Source organism: Silene latifolia, unplaced genomic scaffold (assembly GCF_048544455.1).
Source record: "Silene latifolia isolate original U9 population unplaced genomic scaffold, ASM4854445v1 scaffold_160, whole genome shotgun sequence".
NCBI lineage: Eukaryota > Viridiplantae > Streptophyta > Magnoliopsida > Caryophyllales > Caryophyllaceae > Silene > Silene latifolia.
The window spans coordinates 187,247-211,686 of record NW_027413144.1 but is presented as its reverse complement, the minus strand read 5'-3'; the positions used below and the strand labels follow the sequence as shown (position 1 = coordinate 211,686).

General features: G+C 37.5%; 2 protein-coding genes across 3 annotated transcripts; one reads left to right on the top strand and one right to left on the bottom strand.

Annotated features, from left to right (window-relative positions):
• Positions 1-3,254: 3,254 nt before the first annotated feature.
• Positions 3,255-8,478, bottom strand: LOC141638005 (DNA-directed RNA polymerases II, IV and V subunit 12). Of its 2 annotated transcripts, none has more exons than XM_074447460.1 (4): positions 8,462-8,478; positions 5,551-5,611; positions 5,296-5,388; positions 3,255-3,500 (listed from the first exon to the last, which is right to left on the bottom strand). In XM_074447460.1, the coding sequence occupies exons 2-4, from the start codon at positions 5,597-5,599 to the stop codon at positions 3,478-3,480; spliced, it is 165 nt and encodes a 54-aa protein (XP_074303561.1). In that variant the 5' UTR covers positions 5,600-5,611; positions 8,462-8,478; the 3' UTR covers positions 3,255-3,477. The 2 variants fall into 2 exon arrangements, with proteins under 2 accessions (XP_074303561.1, XP_074303560.1); XM_074447459.1 differs by having other exon boundaries at positions 8,391-8,477.
• A 7,205-nt stretch (positions 8,479-15,683) lies between these two features.
• Positions 15,684-23,716, top strand: LOC141638004 (protein SOSEKI 5-like). Its single transcript, XM_074447458.1, has 3 exons — positions 15,684-16,023; positions 21,683-22,504; positions 23,279-23,716. The coding sequence occupies exons 1-3, from the start codon at positions 15,764-15,766 to the stop codon at positions 23,355-23,357; spliced, it is 1,161 nt and encodes a 386-aa protein (XP_074303559.1). The 5' UTR covers positions 15,684-15,763; the 3' UTR covers positions 23,358-23,716.
• The last annotated feature ends 724 nt before the right edge of the window (positions 23,717-24,440 follow it).

Below are 24,440 nucleotides of genomic sequence, written 5' to 3'. Positions count from 1 at the left end.
CTGAATATGCCTAACACCAGTAAAAAGAAAAAAGAAAGCAAGTAGTTGAATCAGAGTTGCTGTTTTACATTTGCGGCTTTCAGTCTTGAACATTAAAGTAGGTTGTGTACAGCCTAGCATTTAACTTGCAGCTGCCCTGTTTCTTAGCAATCGATCTGTCGCGTGGTGCGTTTTAAGATGAAAAAGGCGAAATAAAGGATGGCCGCCTTGAACCTTATAACAGGTGGTATGCTTGAGTCCATGTAGCTGTTAATCTGTTATGCACTGTTGTTTCCAAGTAGTTGTCAAATTAGATCTTGCGTTATTGAAGATGGGGGGTTGCTTGTTGAATTTGCTATCTGAAGAAAAAACCTGAACCTGTGTCATAGTTGGTCTTCTACTCTTCTAGAACAGGATCTGCTTTGAGGTTAATGGTCCGTCGAGTTAGGTAGTCAGAAAATGTTTGAATTAGTGGGAGCATCCGAGTGATTATGTTAGTTAGGGAGAGACTAAAACAGCCAAAAAAAGGACACATGTTGCTGTCCAGGTGTCCGCTGAAATTGTTTCGTTGTTTCTGAACTGTGGGCACTTTCCCAGGTTTCTGCATAGTTTAGGGATAATGTGTGGTAGTAATTATTGCACCCCCCTTAAAAAGGAAGTAGGCTTGGGTTTAAGGAGCACGGTCGGAGAGAGGTGTAGGTTTGAATGTAGAATAACCCTGTCGCCAGTTGTTTGAGGACCTTAAAGTTACGACATGTACACTGCCATAGACTGTTAAGGGTGATATTCACAATTTGAGTGTCTATTTGTAAGGAGAACAATGCAGCCTTCATCCTGCTTTAGGAATATGCACCAGCTATGGTTGACATACTTGCTTTGCTGGCCTTCTAATTACTTATTAGTCATATAATCCCATTTAATACTTTTAAATTTCAGCTCAGTTAAATATTGCTCTCATCAAGGTGAAGCTCAGTATACAGTTCTAGGCTCGAAACCTTGTTAATTTTCCGCCAATTCCAGCTTGTAAACGCCAACATAATATATCAGTTTAATATTTTTCCTTCCATTAAGGTAAAGGTGAACAAGACATGCTCAAACTTCACCCAACAACAAAACATTGACATATCAGAGAATTACTTCTGAAGATGAAGAGGTAATTTTTATACTTTCACGACTAAATGTATTGGACATTTGAACATATTGAATCCTAGCGAGCAATTTTTTCGGGATAGGTGGATTACGCTGAAATAGTTATGTTTTGCCATTTACGGAACTGCTGTCCATTTTCTTTTACAGCTAAAAAACGAGAACTGCCAGCATTACTGCTTCCACGCAAAAATTGTGAAATGAAAAAAATATTGCAGTTTAAAAACAACTGCTGCTATTACTCGGATAATGTTCAGTAAATCTGCACTTCTTGTGCAAATGCTCAGAAACGCTTATGCTTTGTACATGCGAATACTGATCATAGATGTCTTGAGAATTAGTTTTGAATGACACAGTTTTGAGTGTTTAATGTACTCATTACTCACATTTGTGCATTTTGGTACATATTTTATTGCCGGACATTGTCTTGCTGATATTAATATTTGTTTGTGCCGATCTACCCTTTGATTTGCTTCGATGGTCCATAAAATTTCGATACATATTATGTCTATAGGCCGAGTTGTTTCATCAAGATGATGTTCTTGTCATCATTTTAATATTGTCTTTTGAACTGAGCCCATAAAAGTAGGTTCATGCAGGGAAGTGAAATTAAAGCAACCTTATACAATGAAGAAATAGAAGCATATGAGGATGCGATGCTGGATAAGATGTGGAATATGAAATTTCTAATGCAAAACTGAAGCCAATGCCGGAGAAGTACATGAACAATCCAGATGACCACTGTATCAGCTTACCTTCGACAATATCACCATCATCGAGCCTGTTGAAGGTGGCAGCCTCCTACCAGACCTGAATACTTATTGCTTGCATCCATCTCAAGGACAATGACATCTGATGATTGTTACGGTAATATCACATTCACGAGTTTTACATATTTGTTTACCAATAAGTAGAAACTGAAGTGCACCTCTCTTCTCAGACCCCTAACCATTCATTTTCTAACCACCTCTCTTTTAAATTACAGATGTACTCGGCATTGTTATATATGTTGAAAAGGTCCGCCATATTACAAGACAAAGTGGAGAACCCTTCGAAGTACGTGAAATTGTCATTGTTGATCACAGGTTGCATTCACGGCGGATGAAACCGGGTCTTATATTTTCACGGCATTCACCGAATATGCAGAGACACTGCTAGAAGTGAAAGCCCTTAATGCCTCCCAAGGTAGTCCCTGCTCCCAATTTGCGAAAATTTATTTATCCGTGGCGATTTAACAACCTATGGAGATTTCAAAATAGTATTCATGAATATTTATGCAGGAAAAAGAGGACCACCAAGCTACATCATCTACATTCAGGCGAGGCCAGCAACGTTTCTTCCCCTAAGCCGGGAGCTAAAGTGGGTGCTGGAACGAATCTCTCTAACCTAAGCTCCAGTTGTCTACGCCCAACTTGTGAACTTTTGCCACAATTTTGAGTCAGGTGCACCTTTTGATGGTTGCTTCCATGTAACTAACCAGAAATACTCTGCACCCTACCTTACAGTAGATTAACTATATCCGAGTCATTTGATAGATGTTACGAAAAAAACATCAGTTTTCCAGAAGTTAGTCTACGCAAATTAATTGTATACATTTTGTGTCAGGTGCACCTTTCGAAACTAAGACGCTTCTCTACAGGAATACAGTAAGCATTTCTTTCCATAATTATAAATTAATTGTTCTGAAAAAAATTGTGGTCTACTGATGCAACACCTTTTGATGATCTACGCAATTTTATTTTTTTATGATTAAATGTTACCGAAAATAAATGCAGACTTTATTTTTGTAGAGAAGCATCTTGGTTTCGAAAATAATATCCAACTTCATCTTGAATTCTTGATCCCAAAGAGGACAACAAATCCCACAATCGGACCACGCCATGGTCTAAAGATCAGTTTGTCGAAATGGGGCATGGTTTTAAGGCTAAACCCACCTGTATATGTCAGAAATAGCCGGCAATAGGATTGTGCTATACTACACAGGGTCACGCACGTAAGTCGTAAACTATACAATAAAGTACCATTCAACAAGGGCGGCGCTTAACGACTTTACTAGCTACATGATCATATATAGACTATCGGGTGTGAAAAAACAGGTCAAAACTCCGGTATACATAAATGAATGATCCCCAAGAACCAAAACTCAGATAAAATGCAACATTTCTTAGCCATTCAATAAGAGTTCCATGTCAAGCAATCGCTCATCAGTCATCAGTTATCACTAGTACAGATCGTCATTAGAAGCAAAAGTACGATGAACAACATTAGACATATTTAATTTGCTAGACGAGTCTTATAACCCATATCATATCTTGGTTGAGCCTGGTTTATAACTCCAACCTTGCAACTCCTTCAGCGAGCTTCGTACTGCACAACTGCAGTGGAAATCTTGATGTGAGTAAAAGCATACATTGGTTAAAAAATGGAATAAAGTTGCAGATGATCCAAGTACGCCACACTGTATTTACTGGTGGAACGAACATTCAGCTACAATTTGACCACGCAAAAGAAAATAACTATGAATCAAACCTACTTCACGTCCCTGACACCAATTATCCGACACACATGGACTAATGGCTCAACCTACGGCACGAAAGAGGAGACTGAAAGTAGATGGGGGCTAATGCTTTAGAAATGAATCTTGACATAAGCTCAAACCCACTTTCAATAAAAATAATTGATAACCAGTAAAAGTCCATCATTTGCTTCTACAGTTTGATCATAAAGCTCCGTCGGTCCTCTAAAGTCGGTCAATCAGAGATGAGCACACTCCATGAGAACAGATGAAGACAAAGCTGTCTATATAGCCTAAAATTAATGACTACTAAGGAGGCGTTTAGTTCAACAAAGGGAATGGAAACAAGAAAGGAAATGTTTAGCTCTTTGTTTGGTTACCATAAGAAAGGAAATGTTTTATCATTAATCAACCACCAAATTCCTTAAGCACCACCACCAACCAACACCGTCCACAACTACCATCTACCTGCACCTGTGATGCTCGGACTCGGATACCAGGATCCGCCACGGACACGGATCCAAGGGTCCGATCCTTGAAATCTCAAAAACAAGGACTCGGATACGAGGATCCTAATTTGAATTTGGACTCGGCTAATGTTTTATTTTTTTGAAAATAAATTGATTATTAGTTAAAAAAGTCAAAGAAAAGAAAGGAAAAGTAGTTTTTTCATGTTTAACATGAATGAAGACACTATTACAGCATTAAAATTCATGTCAAGATCACTCTTGATATAGGGCTGCTGTACAAAACAGAGGTTAAAAACAACACTCTCACACCGATTTCTCATAGAAGGATCCGTCAAGGATCCATGTCCGGATCCGTGTCCGGATCCTGTCCACCGGATCCTCAGGGTCAGGTGAAGAGTCCGAGCATCACAGACCTGCACCATAAAGAGACGCCGACCCCTACTGCCGGCACCGCCTTTCTGCCCACATACCCGTCGTCCCTCCGACCACCAATTGAAACGCCACTATTAAACCCTTAAAAACCCTCCGGCCTCCCCAAGATCCGAAATCCCCGCCCTCACCCACAAAACCACCAGATCTGGTGGTTTCGGGAGGGGATTTCGGGTCTTGGGGAGGGTTTTTAAGGGTTTAACGGTGGCGTTTCAATTGGTGGTTGGTGGAGTTTGAACCGGTGGGCCAATGGAGGGGTCGCTGGGGTGGTCACCGGCGACCAGGTTGCCGGAGGGTGGGCGTGACACGGTGATGGTGGTGGTTGTTGGGGTTGGTGGAATGGCTGTTTGAGTGGTGGTTGAAGATGATGTTGGGGGTATTAGGGAAAGAGTATGGGATACCTTTGGAGAGTGAGAGGGAAGGATGTAAAGGAGTTTGGGGTTAAGGGAGGGGTAAAGGGAATCATTCTTTTGGTGAAACAAACACTAACAAAGGGTATCAACCCTTTTGTTTCCCGTTCCCTTTCCTGAATACCCCCAACCAAACAGCCCCTAACATAATTTACAGCATTAATAACTCAATCAGAGTGAAGGGCTGGGGGGTCTAATCGAAAAAGCGACCAAAGGTGATGGGCAAAGGTTATGTTGTATACATCTAATAGGCTACATTTCCCTTAATAAATACGAAGTAATATTTACATTTCTGCAAGCTGAGATCTACATTGTAAAAAAGAATATCAGAGAGGAAAAAACTCACTTCTGCGGGTCCTTTTCTTGTAAAGAATACGGTAGCCACACTCACGACATTGAATCACATCACCAGTCTTTAATGTGTTCTCTTGTCCACAGTCTACAAATTAGAAACTTGTGTTAAAGAACATATAAGAGGAACGGCAACAGTAAAAAAGTACATTAGCCACAACATCCAGGGCGACGTATAGCAAAAGAAAAGTAAAGAAAAACAAAATTAATTAGCAAAGGCAAAACAATTGAAATTGTGATAAATAAGTACCTCCGCAAATGTAACTGACACTATCAACCTGAGGAGGCTGAGAATCCATTATTCAGCGAATCTATTCAATATAAGACATTACATTAGTATAGATGGAAGAAAAGGGCAAGCAATTTCAGGACTGCTTAAACATGTCGCAAACAAAAACTGTGTCAGGAATGTTTCTACTACAAATAAGATATCCCAAAAATGCGAGAAACAGTATACAACGAGTTTGAAGTTCATGAAGAGTAGGCAGTGCCTATGGCCATGGCCCACGGGGGTTCATAATTAAGTCCACACATAGAAAGCAGACTGGACGAGGCCTAAATGTAAACAACATAACCAGAACTTAAGAAGCAGGTATGATCATTGGTTATTCTGGGTTCAGATCTATTGTGGTAACAACCAGGTTTATTCCATACTAGACCTGAAAGACCGGTATTTGGCCAGTCCACATTTTCTACTTTCACTTTGAAGTCTGAAGTCAATTTATACCACTAGAAGCATCTCTTTCACTCAGCAGGCACTATAAAATCACACAAATAATATACTGGCCAAATACCGGTCTTTCAGTAAGCTACTCACTCTCTCTGAAGCTTTATTTGGCTGACTCGCCAAAACGTATGTAAATACACAAAGTCCTTTAATGGAGCAGAAGTTATATGTGTTCAAACAAAATGTTACCCAATTGCAATCACCTAATCAATGATGACAGGCCAAAGAAAAGACAAGACTCAACTACATGTGTTGAATGGCAACAGCAAAAAGCGGCGGGATTGAACTATTGAAGTAATTGTTCCTACACCATTAGTCTTGACAGAAAAACCTATATGAGATTGTCTTACACTCTAACATGTGAAACTAACCTAATAACCATATGCTTAGATATATCCGATATATAAGTATTTGGGTTGGTTTACATACATGACTGTCTCAATATTTCATGATACGGAGTATAATGTAACTTCGTCTAGCATGTAGATTCACTGCAAATTTTGAGCCCTATCTAGTTAGGGTCTGACTACTTAGCTAATCGGTGATAACATTCCAAAGTGTTTAGCTACTCGGTAATTCTAATAACATTCAAGAAACATAATTAGAGCCTTTACAGGTAGATTTGGAGGTAAAGTTGCACTATCTCTTTGCCAATGGTATTTTCAATGCAACTTCTAATCCCTCTCACAAAGAATGAAAAAGGTAAACAATTGACTTAGACGGGGAGTACATAGTTATCACCATCATTAGATGATAAGCAAAATGTTTATTAGCCAATCAGCCACATACTGATACCAAAAAAAAAGTCAGGGCAACCAGCAACTAGTATTATCAACATAATATCTCAACACCCTAACTTAAGCAATTCATCAATTTATCAAGCAAACAACAGGAGTTTGCAATAAATGAAGAAAAATCATCTAAAACAATTAAAAAAATCCCCAAATATAATCAATCTAAATGAAATTATATATTAGGTACTGTTTTGATGCAATTCTGAGTTGATTAACTCAATGGCCAAGACAGACTGAGAAGCATTGCGATGGACGGTGAATAGTCTTATAGATGCGTTTACGAGGCAGATGAAGTGCTCCAAAGATTTCTAGGGTTTTACTTAGATTTTTTCGTTTGTGATTTTTGTATCTCTATTCGTTACTCCGTCTTTTTTTATACATGAACAGTTATACCCTTCAATTTTCAAAAACCCAACCCTCACGCCCTTTTAAAATAGTAGAAATAAAAGGAGGTTGTTAGAGGTCTCAACTCTTAGGGTCCGTTTGGATTGAAGGAATTGGAGAGAAGGGGAGGGGAGGGAAAGGGAGGGATTTAATTTCTTTTGTTTGGATAAAAAATATGGGAGAAAGGAAATGGAAGGGGAGAGAAATGAGAGGACTTATTTTCCCTCCTATAGAACAAACTATAATCTTTCCAAGAGTGGCAAGATTTGGAAAGAAAACATTATTTGGACTCTAATTATACCACTAGCATCCTTCAATCCTCCATCCATTCTTCATCTCCCTCCTTCCTCCCCTTCCATTTCCCTTCATAATTTTTGTTATCCAAACACCCACATCCCATTTGCCCTCCCCTTCTCTCCCCTCCCTTCACCTCCCCTCACTCCCCCTCCCCTCCCCTTCCCTCCTAAAATTGTATCCAAACGGACCCTTAGGTTGTGTTTGGATTGAGGATTTGGAGGGAAAAGAAAGGGAGGGAGAGTAGGAGATTGAAAATCCCTTGTTTGGATAGCAAATAAGGATGGAGGGAAATGAAAGGGGAGGGATTTGGAGGGATACATTTCCCCTCCTCCGAGACAAATTAAAATCTCTCCACAGTAGGCAAGATTGACTTGGATTTTGGAGGTAAATTGAATCCAAACACCCACACCCCATTTCCCCTCCTCTTCCCTTCCCTCCCTTTCTCTCCCCTCCTTCCCCTTCCCCTTCCCCTCCCTTTTCCTTCACTTTTGCTATCCAAACACGCCCTTTTAAGACGGGTCCGGGTCTAATGTACTGATTTGCACTAACTAATTGAACAAAATATGGACATGGCAAATGTACTAAAACTAATTGAATTTATATCACCAATTCAACATTCCCACACTAATTGAATTACTAACTACGGAGTACTTACTAATTGAACAATATCAGTACCAAGTCGTTGCGGAAAATCAGTACACAAATACTCTTTACTCTAATATAATACACAAAATAAATCAGAGGACAAATCAATACTAATTAAATAGCAAATTCGTATGAGATTTCAAGTCAAACAAGCATATGAAATTAAGAACCGATTAAAATCATACTACTAAATAATTGACGGATTGGGTAGAGGAGTAAAAAACCCTAAAAAAAAGAATTTACCTTTGCTGAGATAGAAGAGAGAGAAGAAAGAAATTTTACGAGAGAACTGTGAATGAAAGGGATCAATTTACCTTTGCTGAAATAGACCTAACAAACGGATCAATTTGGTTGAATTAATTCGGGTTTGGGTTACTAGGTTTGTAGGAATTTGGGCCGGGTTAGTATAGGTTATTTCGAGTTTGAGTCAATTTTAGCACAAATAACATTATATCTCCAGTGTTACAATAGCATTATACAACCAAGTTGTTATATCTTATCGAGCCTATGTGTAATTTTGTTGAGCTTTCTTAAAGTTAATTTTTTATATGTTTAAGTGAGTGAGTTCAGAAATTTTATGGTATTGCTCGATTTTTTTAAAACAAAACTTGAAAACTTTATTATATAGCTCGGGTTCTATAGCATACAACTAGATACAACTGGTTGTAGGATCTATTAACCGCAATTTTAGACTAGTGTTTTCAAATTATTTTAGGGTAATAATTTGTCTCTGATACTGATATAATATAATAACATTAAGGTCGGGTTGAATAAATAAGCTTGATTCGGGTTTCCGTCATATTCGGGTAAATAATTCAGGTTTGGGTAAGATTATTCAGATCAGGTCATTCGAGTTGAGTTAGTTTTTGCAGGTATGTTGCGGGAGACTTTCAAATTGCATGCTCTTCTTTTACCAAGCTCAAATTTGCAAATTGTTCCATATTACTTCCTCCGTAATTACATGATGTTCACATTTAACTTTTCACGATCTTTTAGGTGACACTTTAACAATGTTTCTTTGCATTTATATATTATTTTTTTTTTGTTTAAAATAAAATATTTTTATATGAAGCATTTGTTTGTAGCAAATAAATAACTTTATATCTTATCGTAAAATTTCACAACTTTCTCCATATTTATACTTCAGTTTGCGAACTTTAACCTTAAAAAGTCAAATACGGGCTTTCAAGTACTGTCGTAACTCAAGTATTGTAAACCTAAAACATCTAAGATTCAACATATATGTAATAACCCGGAAAAAAAATAATAGTAAATATATATATATAATACAACGTATAATAAAATACGCCAAACACATATTATAAGTTATACTACATGTAACTCTTTCCGTATTATATAATTCTATACATTACTATAATTATAATAATGTTATTATACTTAGATATTTGTTATTGTGATATGTATGATGTGTTGGCAAGATAAGTGAAAAAAAGAGATTCTTACCCATTGTAGAAGACAAAGCCCATTTGACAACATATTAGTATATTACTTGCCTTTTGTAGAAGGTTTTTAACCGACTTTCATGGCTATAAATAGCCATCTCAAATCATGATTATTGTGTACACTAACACACAAAGAAAATGAGAGTTGCATGAATGTTTTTACCTTAATACGTCTAGCTACTACCTCATATATATATTATAAGGTATGATTTCGGGACCCTTCGTCGTAGAAATAAGTAATAATATAATGATTATTCTATACTATTATAAACCGTCTCATGTTATCTTATCATTATAGTGCTCACATGATATATTAACTGTCTTTATCTGAACACATGGTTGTCATGTTAATATTTCTGTTATAATGTACATTTGGCCAATTGTAGCATTCGGGATACGATTACGGGAGGGGGACAACATTACAAATTTGACCTATGTACATGGAAGGGGGCACTGCCTCATGTGAACTACGGTTCTGATTATTACTGGTAAAAATGCCAGGGGGTTTACACGGGTCTTAGACTCGGGATCCTGTGTACATGGAGGAGGGCTTAGCCCGGGGAGTTTTTACTCCGTAATGTGTCTCATTTCAGTAATAGTAGACCGGTAATCTATATTTTGCATATTATGATAAAATGACAGGTTATGCATGTTTATTTATAATTATTTGACTGTATTCATATGACCTATTTTCTATACTTGTGAGACGTGAATTGAGTAAATATTAAAATGGAGGTAAGTAGGGCCGGTGGAGGTGACCGGAGTCATACTCAGCCTGTGGTTGGCTGATTCCGTTACTTTCATTCTTTTTCAGGTACAAGTGTCGGGGAAGGTCAAGTGTGAGGATTTTCAGATGACCTAATAGGATGAATATGTAATAGAGTTATTAGTTTTTAGCATTAAAAAAAGTGTATTTATCTTTATTCTTGTAATAGCCTTGTATTTTCCGGATGGGAAATACGGCGGTGACGCCCTTGTAATTCCGCTGCTGTCTGTTATTAATAAAAAGAGCTATTTTGAGCTGCCTGTCTGCTTTCCGGGGGCGTTACAAAATGGTATCAGAGCAACTCTGCAACCGCGTGTTGAGCCTTCGGCCATACGTCTAGCGGGGAATAGATTTTTGGGTCTAATATAAAACTCGTATCAAACACATATATAGAAACCGACTAAAAGAGAGGGGTAGATATAAAGTGTCTCGGATTACTTGTTTAAGTGATTTGTTTACTAATTCTTTTATTGCTTTAATAATGTATAGTTTGGGTGTTCTAATTGTTTTTTTTCTGCGTACATTACATTTTTTTTGCATGAAGTTGCTACTTGTGAGTCTTATGAGATATATGCATATTTATTTGTGTGCTATATGTTAAGAAAGTTTCGGGACATTTTACCTTTAAGATTTTACTCTATCCTTCCACTCATTATATTTTAATATAGTTTTGAAAATTTCGAAGTTTTTATACTCAAGTTATTTTTCGTATTAGAAAAGTTCAAATTTGTTCCAGTTAGTCATTGGTATTTTTCCAAAATTTTATGTTGTATATTTTAAAAAAAAATTAGCTTTACTAAAACTTTAAAATAAAATTTCAATTTTTGTTTTCTTTGCCTTATGCTTATTAAATTTTGGTTGTTTTCCTCCGATTTCGAAGTTTTAACTGTTTCACGTATACGAAAATTTCTCGCTACTTTAAGTTAGTCTTTGATGTATATATTTTCAAAATTTTATGTTCTATATAGATATTTTTTTTAAAAAAAAATATCTTTACTAAAAATTTGAAAAAAATTTCAATTTTTGTTTTCTTTGCCTTTGTCCGGTTATTGGGATGTTATTACTTGTTATTAAAGATATCTAATAACAGGTTCAGCACCTACTAACACATTAATTGAGTTTGTCTTTGAATTGGATTACTCAAATTCTTGTTCGCGACGGGAATTCGTGCCTTCCATTATATAAGACCTACGTTTTTACTCGTTTCCTAAATGTGATTATTAAAAGACTTTTGTTAAATTAATTCTTATAACTTTCTTCAGTTTTGAGAAAACGAAGTTTTAACTTTTCTTATTTCTATTTCAAGTTTCGGGACGAAACTTATTTTAAGGAGGGTGGAATGTAATAACCCGGAAAAAAAATAATAGTAAATATATATATATAATACAACGTATAATAAAATACGCCAAACACATATTATAAGTTATACTACGTGTAACTCTTTCCGTATTATATAATTCTATACATTACTATAATTATAATAATGTTATTATACTTAGATATTTGTTATTGTGATATGTATGATGTGTTGGCAAGATAAGTGAAAAAAAGAGATTCTTACCCATTGTAGAAGACAAAGCCCATTTGACAACATATTAGTATATTACTTGCCTTTTGTAGAAGGTTTTTAACCGACTTTCATGGCTATAAATAGCCATCTCAAATCATGATTATTGTGTACACTAACACACAAAGAAAATGAGAGTTGCATGAATGTTTTTACCTTAATACGTCTAGCTACTACCTCATATATATATTATAAGGTATGATTTCGGGACCCTTCGTCGTAGAAATAAGTAATAATATAATGATTATTCTATACTATTATAAACCGTCTCATGTTATCTTATCATTATAGTGCTCACATGATATATTAACTGTCTTTATCCGAACACATGGTTGTCATGTTAATATTTACGTTATAATGTACATTTGGCCAATTGTAGCATTCGGGATACGATTACGGGAGGGGGACAACATTACAAATTTGACCTATGTACATGGAAGGGGCACTTGCCTCATGTGAACTACGGTTCGATTATTACCGGTAAAAATGCCGGGGGTTTACACGGGTCTTAGACTCGGGATCCTGTGTACATGGAGGAGGGCTTAGCCCGGGGAGTTTTTACTCCGTAATGTGTCTCATTTCAGTAATAGTAGACCGGTAATCTATATTTTGCATATTATGATAAAATGACAGGTTATGCATGTTTATTTATAATTATTTGACTGTATTCATATGACCTATTTTCTATACTTGTGAGACGTGAATTGAGTAAATATTAAAATGGAGGTAAGTAGGGCCGGTGGAGGTGACCGGAGTCATACTCAGCCTGTGGTTGGCTGATTCCGTTACTTTCATTCTTTTTCAGGTACAAGTGTCGGGGAAGGTCAAGTGTGAGGATTTTCAGATGACCTAATAGGATGAATATGTAATAGAGTTATTAGTTTTTAGCATTAAAAAAAGTGTATTTATCTTTATTCTTGTAATAGCCTTGTATTTTCCGGATGGGAAATACGGCGGTGACGCCCTTGTAATTCCGCTGCTGTCTGTTATTAATAAAAAGAGCTATTTTGAGCTGCCTGTCTGCTTTCCGGGGGCGTTACAATATACTTGTCGTTCACACGATTATTTCTTTTAGTTCTAGGTTGTCACTTGTCATTGACAATATTAGGGTGCACATCCATATCTCACCTCGATAGAATAAAGATGGAAGATCATCTTTATAAGTGTTTACAAAATATAATAGTACGAGGTTGGGAAGGAGCCCAAAAGTAAATCCGTGATGGCTTGGCTCAAAGCGGACAATATCGTACTATTGTGGATAGTGGACAGAGATGCAGTAGAGGGCCAACACGTGATATTCACGCTTTCGCACAACAAGTGGTATCAGAGCTAGGTTCTACTTGGGCTAGACACGGAGATTCATCAGGACCAAGACTTAAAGGTGGACGTACACTATAAGGCGTGTAACTCCCATAGCTCGAGGGAGAGCTAATATATATGTTCGCGTAAGACGACATTGGTCTCACAGTGATGAGACGGCATGCCGTCCAAGAGAAGATCGTCAGCAACTCGACGAGGTGGGCTGAGGCTTAATTGAGGCAACAAAAGTGGTCCATGGTAAGTCCAATGGCGGTTCCGGGGCGCCGCACTGAGGCACTGGATACGGACCCAGTCCAGGATATATTGGATGTAAAGGAGTTTGGTACGCAAGTGTAGCACAAGCCACATAAGACACATGATGTGTCCTTTAAGGGAAAGTTGTCAAGACTTGGTGATGTGAGTGTCTAGAAGTTGAGGCTGTATGGCGTGGAGAGTCCTCCATGGAGGTCAAGGTCTGAGTTAAGATGATGGTTATTTGTTTAAGAGGAGGATTGTTAGGGTGCAAATCTATGTCCCACATCGGTAGAATAAAGATGGAAGATCACGAGACTCTTTGTGAAAGAGCCCAAAAATAAATCCGTGAGAGTTTAGCCCAAAGCGGACAATATCACACAACACACAATATTACATCTAGTTTAGTTTGCAGTAAAATATCTCTTTGGTGATCACTAATCAGTCTGATTTTGAAGATGTCATACAAGAATCTTACTATGACAGAAGATGTTACGAAACTTGTGTGGTACCAATCACCATAACTCTGGTGAATGGACGGCAGTCAACGAAAGTGTGATTTAATACAAGTCCGTAACACGTGTAATTGGGTACATTCAAATGGTCATATATTCAAATATTCAATACACGAGACAAATAGTTTGTTTGTCGGATTTGTAATTTGTTCACTCGAAAACTCCACAAGTACGATTTTAATTAGTCCAGGTTAAGTCGTATAAACTTAACTAGTTTAACTTATATGTATTTTTTATTTTAATTTAATATAGCGTTTGAAAATGCAAAATTGATTTTATTTTCATGACTATAGAAATTAAAATATTTGATTTCAATTCCAAAAATTCGTTTAGTGAGTCTGATTTAGTTAAGATTCAAGACAAAAAATTCTACCTTAGTCATAATTAACGCAATCCTCATGGCTTAGATGATTGTATACTTGGCATTATGATTGGGTCAACTATAAGTAATATCCCTCTGACCAAAAAAAAAAAAAAAAAAAAAAACTAATAATATCCTTAGTAAACGTTGTTGCTTTATAAGAATCCCTTGATAGATCTACCGACGTTAATTTTTATCTAAAAATACATATGATAGTTTCTTGATCCTAACAACCCATAAATAAACGATATATATTAGGATATTATATTCATGCAATCACTTATTTTCCTTAGCTGATAAAAAAAAAAAAAGTGTTAAACTCAAAAACATAAATTGAATTTTGTTGTGGAGTTGGTGGAAGGATGAGAGCACCGCATTCATCGCAAGCTGGGAATAGAGTCAAAGGTTTGGTAGCGCAGTCAACTTTTCAACAATTTTAGCACTCGTTAGTCAACAAGAGATTTAAATTGTCATTATATTTGACAAGTATGTTTCATCAATCTTCAATGTGAAAACATTATTTAGGCTGTAGATGCCTTCTAGAGTTGAAGTATTTTGAAATAGAAGTATTTTGAAATTTATATAGCCGAGCTAGAATTTTCCGTTAACTAGACGGAAATTTTAAATAGAGGCAAACGAAATAATGTTAAAAGAGAAAATTGAATTGATTGTTCACTAAATTAAGACATTTTAGGTATTAATTAACACATAATTTTTGTACGTAGATAGGTATCTTATTCTAAATTTCTAATGTCTAAAACTGCTAATATATAAGTTAGACAAAGACAGTAATAATTTCTAGGAACAGTGTGATTAAAACTTACGTGAAATTTGAATAGTTTTGAGGTTTAAGTCTTCCAAAAGCAATCTTACAGGAGTAAATGATGGTTTAATAAGTATATTTAATTGATTTATAGACTATCATATACGGAATATATATTCAGTTATTTGCTCTTTACAGTACTACACATCTGTAATAGCGTCCATAAATTTTCTTGTTATAAAAATAAATAAAATACGTTGACTCGAATTGACCGACCCCCAATTGAAAATAACAAAATCTAAAAAACATGAATCAAAACTACACTCGTTAAGATTATTATTTCATCCAAAACCAATTTAAGAGCCACGTCTAATGCATGGGAGTGTCGGGAGATCTCATAGTTGAAAAATGAAAGAGTACGAAAATAGCCAAAAGTCTGATAAATGCACTGAAATTTGCGTATGCACAACAAAATTAAATTATAAACTTTTGTTTGCTTGCACTTGTCTCCATTCCTCCTTAAATTTTGAATTTCCCTTTCCTTCTTTTCCTCCACTTTTCCTTCTTCCATAACATTTTCTTTCCCTATATAATCTCTCTCAACTACTGTATAAAAAAATCAGTTCAGCAATGGCGGTCGCACTAAGCCGAACAAGAAGCGAGCACTTCCAGCTTCAAAGAAATTTCAAAGAACAATTACACCACCACGAAGAAAGAGAGTTAGTTCCGGTAGTTTACTATCTTACTAGTAATGGTCAGCTTCAACACCCTCATTTCGTTGAAGTTCCTATCTCTTCTCCTCAAGGTCTTTTCCTCCGCGATGTCGTTCATCGGTTACACCTCCTTCGTGGTCAATCCATGGCTTCTCACTATTCTTGGTCCTCTAAACGGTACCTCTTTATTAGGAAATATCCCACTAATGCTCCACTTACTCCCTAATCTATGCCACTAATGCTTCACTAATGCTCCACTTACTCCCTAATCTATGCCACTAATGCTTCACTAATGCTCCACTTACCTAATTTAGGGGAATAATGCTCCACTTACTCCCTATTCTAAGGGCTATGTTTCCACCATTAGTTAGTATAATGCTTCTTGTAATCCTATATATATAGGATGTTATTATTGTTGAAATAAGCAAGCAAGAAACACAATATATGCATTATTTGCAATCTTGTCATCCAATTCTCTATTCCTCTATACCTTAACATGGTATCAGACTGGTTTCTATCCTCTCCCTACAATCCTCTATCCTAAAACAAACCCTACTCAAAAAAAAAAAAAAAAAAAAAAAAAAAAAAAACCAACAAACACTCATGGCTGGAGACGACACAGACACAAATCCGCCTGTCGTTTTCCCAAGAATCGATCCCTCTAATCCTTATTATCTCGGTTCCCAAGATGGGCCGGGTGCAAAAATCTCCAATATCGAACTTCGTCATGACAACTATGACGTCTGGCATATGTCCATGAAAATGTCGTTGAAATCGCGACGCAAGTTTGGCTTTGTTGATGGAACAATAAAAAAACCCACCAAAGAATCCGATCTTGAAAACTGGGAAGCGGTCCATTGTACTCTTGTACAATGGATTCGTAACACGATCTCTCCCTCTCTACTTGATAACGTGACTTACGGCTACGATGCTTCGATTTTGTGGGCCGAGTTGGAGTCACAGTTTGCGGTGGTAGACGGTATGAAAATTCATAATCTCAAAACTCAGTTAAAGAATTTTAAGCAAACCAAAGGTATGACTGTCACCTCTTATTTTGGTAAATTAAAATCGCTTTGGGACTCGCTTGCTGTTCATGAACCACCATTTTCGTGCAAATGTAACAAATGCGAGTGCGACATTGGAAAGGCTGCTATTAAGCGTCTTGACAATGAAAGATTACATCAATTTTTTATGGGACTAGATGCGACTTTATACGGTAATATCCGCTCTCAACAGTTTCAACTTGATCCCCTACCCACTTTAAATCGTGCGTATAATATTGTGCTTCAAGAGGAGCGTCTTCGTTCCGAGTCTGTTCCGGATGTGTCTGATGTCAGTGCATTTGCACTGTCTTCTGCCAATGACAATTCTGCTGTGGATTGGCGGGTCATGCGCGATAAAGAGCGTGCTCATCGGCGTCCTCTGTTTTGCTCTCACTGTGAGACCCGCGGACATGCGGTTGCTACTTGCTTCTTCAAGACTCATCGCTTTCCCGATCGGGTGGGGAAACAGGCCACGAACCCTCGGCCGAATATCGCCAATCTGGGATGACAAACACGGGAGGCTCACGTGGTTCGGTGCCTCTGTTTCTGGGGTGATCGAGATAAGGACGAGGCTATCCCTGTTCGTGCTAATGCTGTGATGGGTCCTACGGCTCATTCTCTTCTTGCCTCCGATCGCCTAAGCGGTATGTGTAATTGGATTCTCGACACTGGGGCTTCCAATCATGTCACGGGTACCCTGTCATGTTTGCAAGACCATAAAACAATCATTGGTAGGCCTGTTTGTTTACCGAATGGCCACCAAGTCATCGCCGCTATGACAGGCACCGTTTACATTAATGAATTTCTCACTCTTCAGGATGTTCTTTATATACCGAGCTTACAATGCAATTTGATATCTATTTCGACTTACATCGAACACTAATCTATGTTTTGAATTTGCTAAATCTTCTTGTCTTATTCAGGACCGTTCCTTGAGGACGACGATTGGAGCCGGTGAGTTACGGGATGGACTATATTGGATTCGTGCGGGGACAAGGACTACGGTGGTGAATAACGTGACGCAACAAGGTACTTTTAATCTTTGGCATCGGCGTCTTGGTCATCCGTCCGATAAAATAGTCAAGCTTATTCCTCCACTAAGTAGTTTCAATTGCGATAAGACTATTACTAAGGATTTGGTTTGTGATATTTGTCATTATGCAAAACAACATCGTCACGGTTTACTTCAATACTAAGCATGCTTCGGATTTGTTTGAATTGATACATTGTGATTTATGGGGCTCTTATCGTACTCCCTCGTCGTGTGGTGCACGATATTTTTTGACCATTGTTGATGACTACTCCCGAGCAACTTGGGTTTATTTACTTCTCGATAAAAAGGAAGTGACTGATATGTTTATGAGCTTTATTAATATGGTTGCCACTCAATTTTCAAAAACAATCAAAACGGTTCGTAGTGACAACGGGACGGAATTTAACTGTATGGCCGCATATTTTTTCTCTAAAGGAATTAAATTTGAGACATCTTGCGTCGGTACGCCCCAACAAAATGGGCGTGTCGAAAGAAAACATCGCCATATTTTAAATGTTGCGCGTGCTCTATGTTTTCAAGGTAATCTTCCCACGTTTTTGGGGCGAATGTGTCCTCTCATGCCTATTTAATTAATCGAACTCCTTCATCTTTACTCAATGGAAAGACTCCATTTGAATGTCTATTTGGAGCATCGCCCTCGTACATAAATTTACGAGTCTTTGGTTGTTTGTGCTTTGCTCATAATCAATATACTAAAGGCGACAAATTTGCTAAAAAAGGACGTAAATGTGTATTCGTGGGTTACCCGTCTAACAAAAAGGGTTGGAAACTTTATGACCTCGAAACCAAGTCATTTTTCGTTTCCCGAGACGTTGTTTTTCATGAGACTGAATTTCCTTTTATTACAAATGAGGCCACTACACTGTCATCTTCCCCTACGAACGATTCGCTTCCATATGATGAAACTTTTGATGAGTCACTTTCTTATGATCCGGTACTTCCGCATCGCCGATGGGGCGGGTAATTCGACCCTTGACGGGTCCGGTCCTACTACGGTGGTGCGGTGGCACGGTAGAAATAATTGTCACCGATCCGAGCAAAGCAAACAGGCCGCCGCGCACTGATGAAACAGAGGTCGCCGCACTTGGCGAGGGCCATCGACTTCGCTTTCCGAATTCCCGACTTCGGGGATATATCCTTGATACAACGCACAGTCCATCCCCGTCTCCCAGTCCACCGAGCTCTCCCATGTCGTCCTCAGGTACGTCTTATCATTTAGCAAATTATATTAATTGCAATTCATTCTCGGAGAGACATCGTAATTTTTTAGCAGCCGTCACCATGGGTGTTGAACCACCATCCTTTAAAGATGCTATACGAGATGATGGGTGGTGCGAGGCTATGAAGCTCGAAATTGATGCTCTCGAACGAAATGCGACTTGGGAACTCTCCGACCTTCCACCTGATAAGAAGGCCCTTGGTTGTCGATGGATTTATAAAATCAAATATAGGTCCGATGGATCGATCGAACGTCTTAAAGCCCGACTTGTTGTCTTTGGGAATCATCAAATCGAAGGGTTGGATTATGGTGAGACTTTTGCTCCTGTTGTTAAAATGGTCACTGTCCGTATTCTTTTAGCCATTGCAGCTATAAATAAATGGGAGCTTCATCAAATGGATGTGCATAACGCTTTCTTACACGGTGACTTGGACGAGGAAGTCTACATGAAAATTCCTCCCGGTTTCACCGTGGTAAAGAAGGCAAAGTTTGTCGTTTAAAAAAGTCTTTATACGGTCTTCGACAAGCTCCCCGTTCTTTGGTTTGCCAAGCTCACAACGGCTCTCAAAGATTATGGGTTCAAACAATCCCATTCCGATTATTCGTTATTTTCTTACTCGCAAAACCAGGTTCGGCTCTTTATTCTTGTTTATGTTGATGATCTGGTTATTGCGGGGAATGATTCTTCCGCTGTTGCAAATTTCAAGTCGTATTTGGGCACGTGCTTTCATATGAAGGATTTGGGACCGCTCAAATATTTTTTGGGTCTCGAAATTTCTCGTAGCTCGGAAGGAATTTATGTCAGCCAACGGAAATATGCCCTTGACATAATTTCTGAGGTTGGTTTATTGGGATGCAAGCCCGCTCAAACACCCATGGAGCAACACCACACACTTGGCGAAGCTACTGGTCCTTTACTCGAAAATATCGAGTCATATAGAAGACTTGTTGGTCGCCTTGTTTACCTCTCCGTGACTCGCCCCGATTTATCTTATGCCGTTCACATCCTATCTCGTTTTCTCCATCAACCCCGAGAGGAACATATGTCCGCGGCATTACGGGTCGTCAAATATCTCAAAGGAAGCCCGGGTCAAGGCATTTTACTTCGTGCTGATAGTAATTTCAGCATTACGGGTTGGTGTGATTCGGATTATGGCGGTTGTCCAAACTCGAGACGATCTGTCAGCGGTTGGTTCATCTTTCTCGGTGGGTCTCCTGTTTCGTGGAAAACAAAAAAGCAAACCACGGTCTCGTTATCCTCTGCCGAAGCAGAATATCGATCCATGGCAAATATTGTTTGTGAATTAAAATGGTTGAAAGGTCTTCTTCTAAATTTCGACATTCATATCAGCACTCCCATGAAGGTATTTTCTGATAGCCAATCCGCAATTGATCTTGCTCGCAACCCTGTTTTTCACGAGCGCACGAAGCACATTGAAATAGATTGCCACTTCATTCGGGATGCTATTATTGATGGCTTGATCACCACGGCTCATGTGTCTACTACGTCACAATTGGCCGACATTTTTACCAAAGCCTTGGGTGCACCGCAATTTCTTACTCTTCTCCGCAAGCTAGGCGTTCTCGACCTTCACGCTCCAGCTTGAGGGGGGGTATTAGGAAATATCCCACTAATGCTCCACTTACTCCCTAATCTATGCCACTAATGCTTCACTAATGCTCCACTTACTCCCTAATCTATGCCACTAATGCTTCACTAATGCTCCACTTACCTAATTTAGGGGAATAATGCTCCACTTACTCCCTATTCTAAGGGCTATGTTTCCACCATTAGTTAGTATAATGCTTCTTGTAATCCTATATATATAGGATGTTATTATTGTTGAAATAAGCAAGCAAGAAACACAATATATGCATTATTTGCAATCTTGTCATCCAATTCTCTATTCCTCTATACCTTAACACTCTTTTTTTTTTTTACTCTTCCTTTTCATCAACAATTACTCACTTCGTCCCGATCAATAGTTTAAATAATGTACTCCTCCTATTCAGCCTATACTCCCTCTTTCATTATAATACTCCTCACATATATTAAAAAAAAAGGGAACTATAGGCTGAATAGGATTGAGTATATGTTTTTGATCGTCTATTTTCATCTTAGGGTCATTTATTTACGTTTATACTTGTATAGTAAGAATGCTGAAAATAGACGATCAAATCAGGTAAATAAATTACCCCAAGCAGGTGAAAATAGACGATCAAATCATGTAACGTTTGTGCGAATTTCATATTAAGTTATTTTTATTTGATAAATGAATTTTTAACAATATGTTTGATAGTTTGTCTAATTGATTTAGGCATTGTTCTTTCGAACTCATACAGTCAGTCAGTCATACGATAGTATTAATATCAGTTCACCTTAATTAATTCTTTAAATAAGTTAAGTTCAGTTCAGTTCACACAATTTCAGTCTAAACAAACCGTCTTACTAGATTACGGGTAAAAAAGCCATATACTCGTATGATTATTAAAATGTAATTGTAATTTTTAAATGAACAGGTGCTATAAAAACGGTTACGTGTGGCATGACTTAGAGGAAAATGATCTAATACATCCAGTTCACGGCGGAGAATACATTCTCAAAGGTTCCGAAATCATTGAACCGACGTCGTTTTCACCACCGTCTCTGTCAAAAACTCCAGAAACGTCGTCGTTTTCGAGCATCAAAAGCAGCATTACTGCTCAGTCTTCGACAAGAAACCGGCGGAGAAATCAGTCTTGGGGAGCAATTAACCTGAACGAGTACAAAGTTTACAAAACCGCCGAGTCGACTCACGAGTTCGCCACCGCCGCAGCTGACGCGTCAACTCAGACAGACGATAAACGACGTCGTACAAAAGCTGTTATAAACAAAACGACAGAAATCCAGGAAGAGGAAAGTACAGAGCTGAGCAGAGGCGATATTTCACCTCCGCAATCCGATTCAAGTCCGGAGACTCTAGAATCGTTGATTAAAACGTCGTCGTCTTCCTCCTCATCATCACTAGCTGTCGATCGAACGACAGCAGGGAATTTTTCAAGCGGAAGGATGAAAGCGTCATCAGTATTAATGTCATTAATTTCCTGCGGTTCTATTTCAGTTAAAGACCATGGATTATCCTTAATTACACATCGTAAACCACGGCCGCCACGTGACGGAATTAAGGATGATAATGAAGGTATGACTATGGAGATTATGGAGAGGAATGTGAGTAGTAGTTTTGCAAAAATGGCGTTAGAAGATAAAGAGTATTTTAGTGGAAGTTTAATTGAGAATAACAAGAAGGATGATGATCATCAGCTTATTTCTTTGAAACGATCGGCTTCGTGTAACGCGGAAAGGTAATTAGCTACTCTCTCTTTACTTCGATTAGAAATATTTTATTTAAAACGGTTGTAAGCGTGCAGCGGATTTAAAATAACTCATTTAATTAGTGGGATAGGTAATTACGGAGTAGCTAGTTTCTCTTTACTTCGATTAGAAATATTTATTTAAACCGGTTGTAAGCGTGCAATGGATTTAAAACAACTAATTTAATTAATGCCGGATAGGTAATTAGCTAGTCTCTCTTTACGTTGATTAGAAATATTTATTTAAAACGGTTGTAAGTGTGTACTGTGTAGCGGATTTAAAATAACTCATTTAATTAGTGTTGGGTAGGTAATTAGCTAGTTTTTCTTTACTTGGATTAGAAATATTTATTTAAAACGGTTGTAAGCGTGCAACGGATTTTAAAAAAAAGCTCATTTAATTAGTGTTGGATCGATAATTAGCTAGTTTCTTTTTACTTCGATTAGAAATATTTATTTAAAACGGTTGTAAGCGTGCAGCGGATTTAAAACAACTAATTTAATTAATGCTGGATAGGTAATTAGCTAGTCTCTCTTTATGTCGATTAGACATATTTTATTTAAAACGATTGTAAGTGTGTAGCGGATTTAAAACAACTCATTTAATTAGTGATGGATAGGTAATTAGTTAGTCTCTCTTTACTCCGGTTATAAATCTTAATTAAAACGGTTGTAAGCATGTAATGGATTTTAAACAATCAGTAACGAGCATGCTTTATAAACGAATTAATTGAAGCTAATCGGCTTATAATTTGCTAAATGTAGGAGCTCTCAATTGAAGCTAGGAGAAAAAGAAGCGGAAGGAGCGATACCAAAACGCGTACCAAGGAAGCTGAAAGCCTGAAAGCGTAACCAATATACGCGAAAGAATGCATCTCATAAATCACTTTGATTACTATCAAGACTCAAGAGTATCAACAGTGAGTAGTAGTCATAGTAGCCGTCGTAGTCGTGAATGTAGTAATTAATCCAAGTTATTTTCTCTGTTCTAGGTAATTTTTTTTGTTAATAGAAGAATGTAAAAAGATCAAGGGAACATTTGTTCATACCGTGATTAGTACGGTGGACAGTGGGTACATTAAACAAGTTAGACCAGTGGTTGATGTAATGTTGTAGGCTTTGGTGGTAACATGGGCAGTAAATTTAGGAAAGTTACTGTTTATGTGTGTTTTTAAGGTGTGCGATAAATGCTCTGTTTCTTTACACTGGGTTTGACTTTTATCTCAATTCTCATGACAGTTAACTAGGGAAATGTTTGGTAAGTCTCCATTAAAACAACATTATTCACCTTAAAGTTTAAAACGGGTTAAGTATATATCACTTGTTTCCCGCTTGTTTATATAAGAGTGCATAGGAAAAACAATATATTTCTCTTATATACAGAAGTGGTATGATAATTGATCAGTTTTAAGCTTAAGATGGATAATGTCGTCGTAAATGAGAATTTGTGGGAAATGTTATGGTAGCTGGGAGAAGCTCCGAAGTTGATTACGACCTCGAATTTTAATATGATAAAAAAAAAAGGATCCAACTTGAAACAATCAATCAATAATTAATAAATTAAAATGGTTCCGAAAATAATAATGTAAATATATTTCGTTAAATCACTTCATCTAAAATGAATAACACATATCTAATATTATAAATGCAAATGTCCTTGATTCAGATGCAATTAAATCGATGTGAAAAAACTCGTATAATTCTCATGTGTGAGTGTCCCATATCGATAGAAGAGAAGACAATTTACCACTTTCGCTAATTGGCTACTTAACAATTCATATTAAAGTGGAGTCTCCACGGTCTAATAAAATGGACTATTTTTCCTTCATTTTTGGTGTGACCCAAACCCTCTTCATGATTTAACAATCGACCAATAGTAACTAACCTAAGGTTAACCAAAGGAGTCCAATAACAACTTACCCGAAAA